The following is a 9847-nucleotide window of genomic DNA, read 5'->3' as shown; positions in this document are numbered from 1 at the left end:
TTCTGAATGTTAATTCTAACTACATACAGCGGATGAGGAGTCGAGTTAGAGGCTTGTTGACTCTTAAGCCGACCAAATTTTCTACAAATACATGTACTAATGACGGCGTTTTCTTGTCATCTAACCTTCAAATTATCAGCTGTAGGGTAGTTAAACGAATATAACAACAAATTAATTCTATCGTTGACCCTCGAGCTGACAAAATTTTCATATTAGTATCAATGACGTCATTTTCTTGTAGCCTGGCCTTCAAATTATCAGTTGTACAGTAGTTAAAGTGAATGTAACAGCAAATTTTCTAATGTGGCTCATCAATTGCAAAGTTCTGATTCTACACTTGTTCGAGCATCTTATGACTCTCCTTCAATGCTCGTGTTTCTTCAATAATATAGATATTAACGTCGCTGTTTTCTTATGGTTTGACCTTCAAATTGTTAGATTCAGCTAGTTTAAGCAAATGTGACAAGTTTTATTTTGTGAACCGCCAACTGAAAAGTTTTGATTCCACCACTGTTTACAACTTACGGTTAGAAAAAGCAGAGTTCGGTGTAGCCGTTGGAGTATGGCACAAGCTCCTCAAACTGAACCTCGGTGCTCACGGTACTACTATAATGGCTATGGACTAACTCAACCTCGGCAAAAAATAAGCTGTAAACCGGTCTATGGTCAGAAAACCTTGACTCACCGCGTACATATGATAATTTATGAAGACCTCCTCCATACCACAAGATCCGATCACACCTTCACATGTGAAATAATTTCATATATCAACAAATATGTAGCACGGGTATATGTTTTCATTAAATAAAATGTCAATATCAAAATATTTACCACGCGGGTGTTCTTCTTTTCTCCTTATGGCGCAGATTATCACCCGTGTATCGATCTGAATTAGTTAAATATTTGTATGTAGGCGGGAAATATATCTTCCCTTCTTTCCATCCTTGGAAAACACGGCCCCTTCTTTGCTCGATTCGCAACTGCATGAAAGAAAAACTTCAATTGAGAATTTATAACTAGAAAAGAATATTATTTTTACTCTTAACAAAATAATGTTTTCATACCTGATCTTTCTCCAACAATGCTCGCCAGTTTTGCATCTCGACAAGCGCCTTTGCTGACCGATACGAGAGGGCAATTCGGCAATTTAGATCCCCGAGCCATATAATCCGGCTGAAATTATATAAAAATTATTTTTATCAACTATTTGTTCCAAGATTCTTATTTTTTTCAGAATCGGAATACCGATTTCATAAAAAGCTAATATGAATATTCCATATGTAGAGATAAACACCGGTGGACAAATCAATATGATTAGGGTAATCAGGTTGAAATGGGTCATTTTCAGCACGAGTCAAGACGGTGAGCATTCCCAACCCATTCCCTACCCTATATCCATATATATCATATAATTACACTCTAAATTACTGTTTTTTCTATCTCCTGTTTAATTAAATAATACTTTTTATACCTTTATCATTATCTTTTCTCTTTCCTCCGCTCACATCCACTTTTCAAAAATATTAAAAAATTATAGGGTATGAATAGTGAATCCTCAAATTTAACTTTCCATATAACATTTTCTCTCTCCTCTGCTCACAACCACTCATAACCATATAATATAATTTACAAATCCTCCTCACATATTTTAAGGGAATGGGCTGAAAGAATGCTCTGACCCAAAGTTAACATTTTGCCAATTTGTTTGTAACCTTTTCATATGTAATTAATGCCTATATTATAACTACAAACATGAATCTGTAACAAATGATTTGGGAGATTTTGTGAAAAACAGACCTCATTTGACTTGTAGTTACATTTTTTAGCTAAAAATTTGAGATAGTTATCTTACTCGTGTTCGAGTATCGTCTCGGGTGATTTATCATCTTCAACGCCTTGAACACGCGGAAATCTTGTTTTCTTAGTGATTTCCATAAAATCCGAATTCCGTCTCAGTTCGTCTCCTTCCTTTTGACCCGATGTCAAATGACTACACACAAAGCAAAAACTTGTTTGATTCAACAGCATACTCACCGACACTGATCCCTGCATTTACAAACACAAAACAAAGCATTCGTATTAAAAGATGAAACATTAAACTATTTTTGTTTTTATTATAATGATACCTTATTGCCAAGATAACCCATTAATCCTCTGCCAACACAAGACACTTTAATGTTTGTAACATGTTCCCTTAATTCACTTTTAACCCACACAGTAAGAAACACACCAACCATCTGTTTACTTGCAACTAAACAATAGCTAGAGCAGCCATCATCATCAATACTGGATTCCCAATTTGACATTGGTGAGAATGAGTTGATGTTTGTTAGATCTTCCATTGAATAATCACTCGGTCTTTGACCCCACGAGTAATTACTCGGCCTGTGACTCGATGAGTAGTCGCTCGCTCTGTAACCGACTGAATAATCACTCGTTCGATGACTAGAACATGAATAATCACTCGGTCGGTGACTCGAACTGCTGCAGTCGCTCGGTCTTTGACCGAACATTGCGCGGTCGCATACGCTGTACCGCCTGTCAAGGTTCAGGTCAGTTTCGTTTTGCCAGTTTTGTGGTGCCTGAAATGACCTGCGGTTGAAAAAGGATGACGTTTGGTGTCGTGTGGAGCCTTCGAAATCAGCGTCGTACTCGGCAACTGGATCGGGTACGGGAGAGGGTGTGTAGCAGGCATTTGAGCCGCCGCATCCAGGTCGGTTGTTGAGTGTTGTACGGATTAGATTTACCCATTTTTTTGCAGGGCCGTTATCTTCAGCGCCCAGAATGTTGGCAGCGTTAAGAGGAACAACTTCTTGGAACCTGAAATAACATAACTGAACTGTTAAAAATTGAAAAGTGGTCAAACACGCAGTTAGATAGGGCCAAAAGTAGCCAAACAGGATGTATGATAGGTCGATATGTGGTCAAAGGAGCCGTTAGATGGGCGAAAAGTGGTCAGATGGGCCGTGTGTGATAAGGAGAAAATGGTCATAGGGGTCGTATCCTAGGTGAAAAGTGGTCTAACCAGTAAATGATTGGACAAAATTGGTCAAGCACGCTATATGATAGGTTGAAAAGTGGTCAAGCAGGTCGTCTAGTAGGACAAAAAGTGGACAAATGGGTCATTTGATAGGGCGAGAAGAGGTCAAATGGGGCCGTCTGATACAGCAAAAAGTAGTAAGACGGGTTGTTTGATACAGCCAAAAGTGTTCAAACGGGTTGTCTAATACGGCGAAAAGTGGTCAAACAGGTCGTCTAATAGGACGAAAAGTCTTCAAACGGGTCGTCTGATATGGCAGAAGTGGTCAAATGGGTCGTCTGATACAGTAAAAAGTGGTCAAACAGGTCGTCTGATACAGCAAAAAGGTGGTCAAACGGGCCGTCTGATACAGAAAAAGGTGGTCAAACGGGCCGTCTGATACAGCGTCAAACTGGCAGTATTATAGTGCGACAAGTGGTCAAACGGGCCATCTGATACAGCAAAAGGTGGTCAAACGGGCCGTATTATAATGCGACATAACAGGGCAAAAACTGGTCAAAGAGGTGGTACGATAGGGCGAAATTAGGCATATGGGGCGTATCATACAGTCCGTAAGATCCAGTTTAAACCCATAAAATAAAACTGAAATACAAACAGAAATGATATGTACCCACCCAAGAACATAAATGTCGGCAGGAGGTGTGGCATGTAACCAGTCATCAAGATTCATGTTACTGGAAGGACATTTGCCTCCCACATTCCAAGTAGCCGAAAAAATACTGCATCATTAAAACGTTTAATCATAAGTATAGTATAGTATAGTATAGTATAGGGTGAAAAACAATGATGAGATTTGATGGTACCTATAATTGTGCACATTAATAACCTGTGGGTTGTCAAGATCCACCCTCCCCCACCCACCACCAGCATCTCTAGTACTCTTATTATCTGCACCTTCATTTCCAAAAATCATAATAGTAATTGTACTTAAAATAAGACCATGATGAATAAACAAACAAAGAGCAGTAAGTAAGTACGTACCTGTTTTGGATTTCTTGATTGCAGGTGGTTCTCTCTCCCACATGCTACCTATCATATCATAATAATATTAGTTTTACAATTTCCACCTTATGAGTACTAGTAGTTTTACAATTTCCATCTTCTTGTCTCATAGCTTCATGCAGACAGAACTCGAGTTCAAACAACCCAACAATTATCCAGTGGGTAGAGTGTTGGTGGTTGATGAAGACAATGCTAATAAATAAGTGATGTGGCGTGTGTGGGTATGAGGCATTATTAATAATAATTAATAATAAAGACAGGAGAGGAGACCCAGAAAGAAAAATGAAAGGCTCGAAGATCAAAGAGGGACAAGGTGGGGGGTTGTTTAAGTGAGATTAGTTAAGAGACATTAAAGTAAAGTGAAGAGAGACATAGCCAGCCAGCCAGCCAGCCTCCCTCTTTCTTCGTCGCAGGAAAGGAAAAGAAAAGAAAAGAAAAGAAAAGAAGGGAATATTATCTGAAGCCGGCCCATGGTGGGACTGACTGACCGGACCGATGGTAAATGGGATCACCAACATAATAGGGTGGGCATTTGTTAGGAAATTAATCCTTGTTCTCCTTTACCTCAATAATCTCGTACATATATACATAAAACGAATCCCTTATAATTTGGGATTGATATTCCAAAGGATTCTATCTATACATAACAAGATATATATCAAATATAGTCAACCGATACTGATCACATTTGCTATTAGACCCCCGCAGTCGTAGCCGGAGGTTGTCGAAGGCTCAGACTGTTCCAAAAATCTTCAAACAGTGCCCTTGGCAGCCCTTTGGTAAATATATCAGCCACTTGATATCTAGTAGGGACGTGAAGAACCCGAATCAGACCACGTTGCACTTGTTCACGGACAAAATGAATATCAAGTTCTATGTGTTTTGTCCGTTGATGTTGGATTGGATTTCCCGAAAGATATATCGAGCTAATATTATCACAATAGACTAGAGATGCCCGAGTGAGGGGGCAATGAAGCTCCAAAAGTAGGTTGCGGATCCAACAAATATAAGCCACTACATTTGCAATTCCGCGATATTCCGCTTCAGCGCTTGAACGGGAAATCGTGGTCTGACGTTTCGAAGACCAAGAAAGTAAATTGTTCCCAAAGTAAACGCAATATCCCGAAGTGGAACGCCGTGTGTCAGGACACCTAGCCCAGTCAGCATCTGTGTAGGCACGTAATGTGTGTGATGTGATTGGGCCGAGGGTCAGACCGAGGTCGGATGTCCCTCAAAGGTATCGGATAATTCGTTTAAGGCTATCCCAGTGTTGAATGCGAGGAGAGTGCATATGTATGCAAATTTGTTGCACTGCATAAGATATATCCGGTCGAGTGAAGGTGAGGTATTGAAGCGCTTTTGCTAGGCTTCGAAACAGAGAAGGGTCTTCAAATTCCGGACCCGAAGCACCTAGTTTCCTTTTTGTGTCGACTAGTGTGGTAACCGGTTTACACGAAGTCATACCAGCTCTGTTTTTGATATCTCTGATGTAGTTCTTCTGTGATAAAAACATGGTATCTCCTATTCGTGTTACCGAAATGCATAAAAAATAGCTTACCGGACCCAAGTCTTTCGTTGCAAATTCAAACCCGAGGCTGTTCATGAGAGTAGAGCGAAGCTTTTCGGAGGAAGTGGTCAAGAGAATGTCATCGACATATAGAAGTAAATATGCTGTGTCCGGTCCGTTACGGTAAATGAACAGGGAGTTATCACTCCTACTTTGCGTAAACCCCAACGATAGAACGTAATCCGTGAATCGTTGGTACCAAGCCCTAGGAGCCTGTTTTAGGCCGTACATGGACTTTTTAAGTAGACAAACATGGCCCGGCTGCATTTTATCTCTAAAACCCATTGGTTGAAACATGTAGACCGTCTCGTTTAGATTACCGTGTAAAAACGCGTTTGTCACATCAAGTTGATGAACAGCCCATGACTTTGATAATGCCAACGAGAGAACAGTCCGGATTGTGGTTGGTTTAACAATCGGACTAAATGTTTCACCACAATCGACGCCAACCTGTTGTCCCCAACCGTCACAAACTAACCACGCTTTGTAATGTTCCAAAGATCCATCATATTTAAATTTGTGTTTGAACAGCCACATACTACGAATAACATTCATGTCAGCTTGGCGCGGGACTAACTCCCACGTCCCATTTTTAATAAGTGCATCGTACGCGTTGTTCATAGGGTTTCGCCATTCGGGTGTGGACCAGGCGGTTTTGGGAGATTTATGTAGAGGTTCGATGGTGGCGATGTGAAGGTTAAACGTGGGTTTTGGTTTGGAAATCCTGTCCATTGCGCGGGTGCGCATGGTACGAGTTGTAGTCTGGGAGGTGGGGTCTGGTTGGTTGGGGCAGGAGGCTGAGAGGTGGCTGTTTGTATATCATTTTGTTTGTTTCGTCTCGAGTAGGTTAGGATGTCGGGGGAGGGAGGGGCTGGAGAATGGGTAGCCGCTGGGGATGAAGGGGCCGGCTGAATGGGGTTCTGTGGGGGATCGGAGATAGGTGTGGTTGGAGCGGAGGCAGTGGGGCTGGGTGGTGTGGGTGGGGTACCACTATGAGTGGTGGAAGGTGGGACCAAGGAGTGCACATGGTTCCACATGCTCAGATGAGGTGGGTTTTCTATAAAGCGGTATGGGTCGTTCGGTGGGGGTGGAGTGGTAACATATCGGAAGGTTTGCTCGTCAAAGATCACATGTCTCGAGATTATCATTTGGCGAGTGGTTAGATCTAGAAAACGGTATCCCCTATGGTTTGGTGGGTAGCCGAGGAAGACACACGCGTTAGAGCGGTGTTGGAGTTTATGAATGGTGTCCGGGGTTTGATAGGGTAGCACAAGCACCCGAACACGCGGAGATGGTCATAAGAGGGAGAACGTTTATAGAGAATTGTGCTTGGATTATTGAGGTTTACGGGTTTATTAGGGATTATGTTTAATAAATATGTGGCGGTTTCAAGAGCGTAGTGCCATAACGTGTTTGAGAGGTTGGCTTGGGCGAGTAAGGTACGAACCATGTTATTAATTGTGTGGATTTTGCGTTCCGCTTTCCCGTTTTGAGGGGAGGTGTATGGACATGATAAGCGGAAAATCATGCCGTGTTGGTGGGAAAAATGGTTAAAAGAATTGTTAACATATTCCTTACCATTGTCACATTGTAGTTGTTTTATTCGTTTTTCAAGTTGGGTGTGAATCAGATTATAGAAGTAACAAAAGGTATTATAGACTTGTGATTTTCTAGCAATTGGAAAGGTCCATAAGAAATTAGAAAAATCATCAATAAACAAAATGTAATATCGGTGACCCCCGGAACTCAAAACCGGTGAGGTCCAAATGGTGAACAATGTCAAAAGGTGCATAAGTACGAGTACACGAATCAATAAACGGGAGTTTAACACTTTTCCCCAAAATACATGGTTCATAAATAGTTTTACGAGTTTTGCAATTCCAACGATTATATTACGAGTTTGGTTACCTTGTCCAACAACAGGTATGGTCGACCCATTTCCAACGATTATATTACGAGTTTTGCAATTATTAAAATAGGAGGAGGAGTTACCTGATTGGTTTGTCATGTGAGAAGTGGCACCGCTGTCCATAGCCCAAGGAGTTTCTGGAGGGTTGAGTGACATGGTGTATAGTGCCTACTCGATATCTGTCGGTGCATACCCAGCTGATAGGCAGTGTTCGGCCTCGGTCCGAGAATGTTGGGTGACTGGTTTTGGTTTTGGATGGGTCTTGGTGTAGTCGAGTAGGGGCAGGGGGTTGGTTGTTCCAGTTGGATTGAGATGATTGACCCCATGCTGGTTGAAAAATCCATTGACCCGGCACCGAGTTGTTTTGTGGACGAAAGAAGGGTTGGTCACGGGTTTGAGAGGACCGACCACCGTTCCTGCCACGCCCACGACCGCGGCTTCTGCCACGTCCACGGCCACGGTCTGAGGCTGGTTCGTTGTTGCGTTGTTCCTGGCGGGCCGAGGTCAGATCCGATTTATTTGTGGTGGAATGAAGGGTCGTACCAGCTGTTTGAGATGCCTGTAGGGCTATGCTAGCATTACGGTCAAACTCCCGCATTAGTTTCGACCGAGCCTCATGAAAAGATGGGAGTGGGGTGAGGTTGGAGATGAGCATAGCAATGCCTTCATATTGTTCGTTTAGTCCAGCAATAAGTTGTTGAACCATTTTTTCGTCAGTGAACGGAGCATCAACGTTAGCGAGCTGGTCGGCCAGAACTTTGATTTCCTGACAATATGATGCCATGTTGTCAAAGTTATCAAGGCGTGTGTTGTTGAGTTTTTGGGTGAGGTACATGCAGCTGGAGGATTTGTTGTCTTGGAATAGGGTTTCAAAGGTCGTCCATGCTTCGTAGGCGGTGGTGGTGGGTTTCAAGGGTCGCCCCGTGTTCAGAATATCGGTTGACTATATTTGATATATATCTTGTTATGTATAGATAGGATCCTTTAGAATATCAATCCCAAAATATAAGGGATTCGTTTTGTGTATATATGTAAGGGATTATTGAGAGGAGGGAGGTGGTATACGGGTTCGATCCGCCGGCGATGAAGAAGAAGGTAGGGCCGGCTGTGTTACAACTCTGATACCATATAGGAAATTAATCCTTGTTCTCCTTTACCTCAATAATCCCGTACATATATACACAAAACGAATCCTTATATTTTAGGATTGATATTCTAAAGGATCCTATATGTACATAACAAGATATATATCAAATATAGTCAACCGATACTGATCACATTTGCTATTAGTTTTCCAACCAAAGTTTAATAAAGCAAATGGATTATTATGGAGAAAGATTAAAAAGGGCCTCTCTCTCCTACGTGTTTGTTTTGCGAAATGTAATGGAATTTGGATGTAATTGAAATTGGTTTTCATTCGTTAATGTGTTCATTTCATTGTAATTGGAATCTTGATTCTATTTTGATGTGTTCGGTTAACAAGGATTCAGATTTATAATTGAAATTTAATTCCTTTAAATAAAGAAATTCCAAATCATTCCATCATATGAAAGAATTCAAGTAAATTCGTTGGAATCTTCGATTGGTCGACTGCCATGGTCACATTCTGGTTGACATGTCAAGTATGTTACCATTTCGGTCAACGCTCCAGATCTAGCGCTTACAGGTAGGCGCTCCGGGTCGGGTCGCATACAGATCGACGCCCCGCGTCAGTTCGGTTCGACACCCAAGGTCAATTCGCATTCGGTTCTACAACCCGTAACGGTTCGATCCGACTTGGCCCGCCAATGACCGGACCGTTTCAACCAAACGCGGTTTCGGTTTTTTTTTTCATTTTGCGCAGTTTCTCAATTTCATTTTGGTTAGGTTTCGATTTTTTTGGTTTGTTTTGGACGGTTTTTTTGGGTATCATTTATGTGCAGTTTGGATGTTTTTGTTTCTTCTTAGTTGGGTTTCTTCGGTTTCGGTTCGGTTCGTTTTCTTTTAGGTTTGGTTTTCAAATTTTTTTTATTTCGTTCTGGACAATTTCATTTCGATTCGGTTGGGGTGTTTTGTCCAGGTAAAATTATCAAACCCAACTAAACAAAAAAACCACGACCAAACCGAAAGGAAACCGGCCAAAACGAAAAAAACACGAACTAACCCCAAACGAAACAAATAAATGAAAACCAAACGTAGTAACCGACCAACACGAAACAAAAAAACGGAAATCGAACCTAAAAATCGACCTAAACGAAGCAAAAAATTAAAACTAAACGGAAACGAAATCTAAAAACCGACCTAAACAAACCAGAATACGCCGAACCGAAATGAAACCGAAAAATCAACC

The 9847-nt window shown here is 41.5% G+C and overlaps 1 protein-coding gene across 1 annotated transcript; it reads right to left on the bottom strand.

The window, feature by feature from the left end:
- Positions 1 to 446: 446 nt before the first annotated feature.
- LOC143629076 (type IV inositol polyphosphate 5-phosphatase 6-like) lies at positions 447 to 4065 on the bottom strand. Its single transcript, XM_077098443.1, has 8 exons — positions 4018 to 4065; positions 3844 to 3918; positions 3655 to 3759; positions 2127 to 2820; positions 1853 to 2046; positions 1065 to 1173; positions 832 to 980; positions 447 to 741 (listed from the first exon to the last, which is right to left on the bottom strand). The coding sequence occupies exons 1-8, from the start codon at positions 4062 to 4064 to the stop codon at positions 528 to 530; spliced, it is 1587 nt and encodes a 528-aa protein (XP_076954558.1). The 5' UTR covers position 4065; the 3' UTR covers positions 447 to 527.
- Positions 4066 to 9847: the final 5782 nt, after the last annotated feature.

This window comes from Bidens hawaiensis, unplaced genomic scaffold (genome assembly GCF_021521415.1).
Source record: "Bidens hawaiensis isolate Kalapana, Puna unplaced genomic scaffold, B.hawaiensis_p1.1 tig00005145_1, whole genome shotgun sequence".
Lineage (NCBI taxonomy): Eukaryota > Viridiplantae > Streptophyta > Magnoliopsida > Asterales > Asteraceae > Bidens > Bidens hawaiensis.
This window is presented reverse-complemented; position numbering and strand designations above follow the sequence as displayed.

Excerpts from the sequence above, each read along its gene's own strand:
- LOC143629076 (XM_077098443.1), bottom strand. The coding sequence starts at position 4,064 with ATGTGGGAGAGAGAACCACCTGCAATCAAGAAATCCAAAACAGGTAC. Across the intron at positions 2,047-2,126 it reads TGGGTTATCTTGGCAATAAG|GGATCAGTGTCGGTGAGTAT; the intron begins GTATCATTATAA and ends TTGTAAATGCAG. Across the intron at positions 1,174-1,852 it reads GAGACGATACTCGAACACGA|CCGGATTATATGGCTCGGGG; the intron begins GTAAGATAACTA and ends ATATAATTTCAG.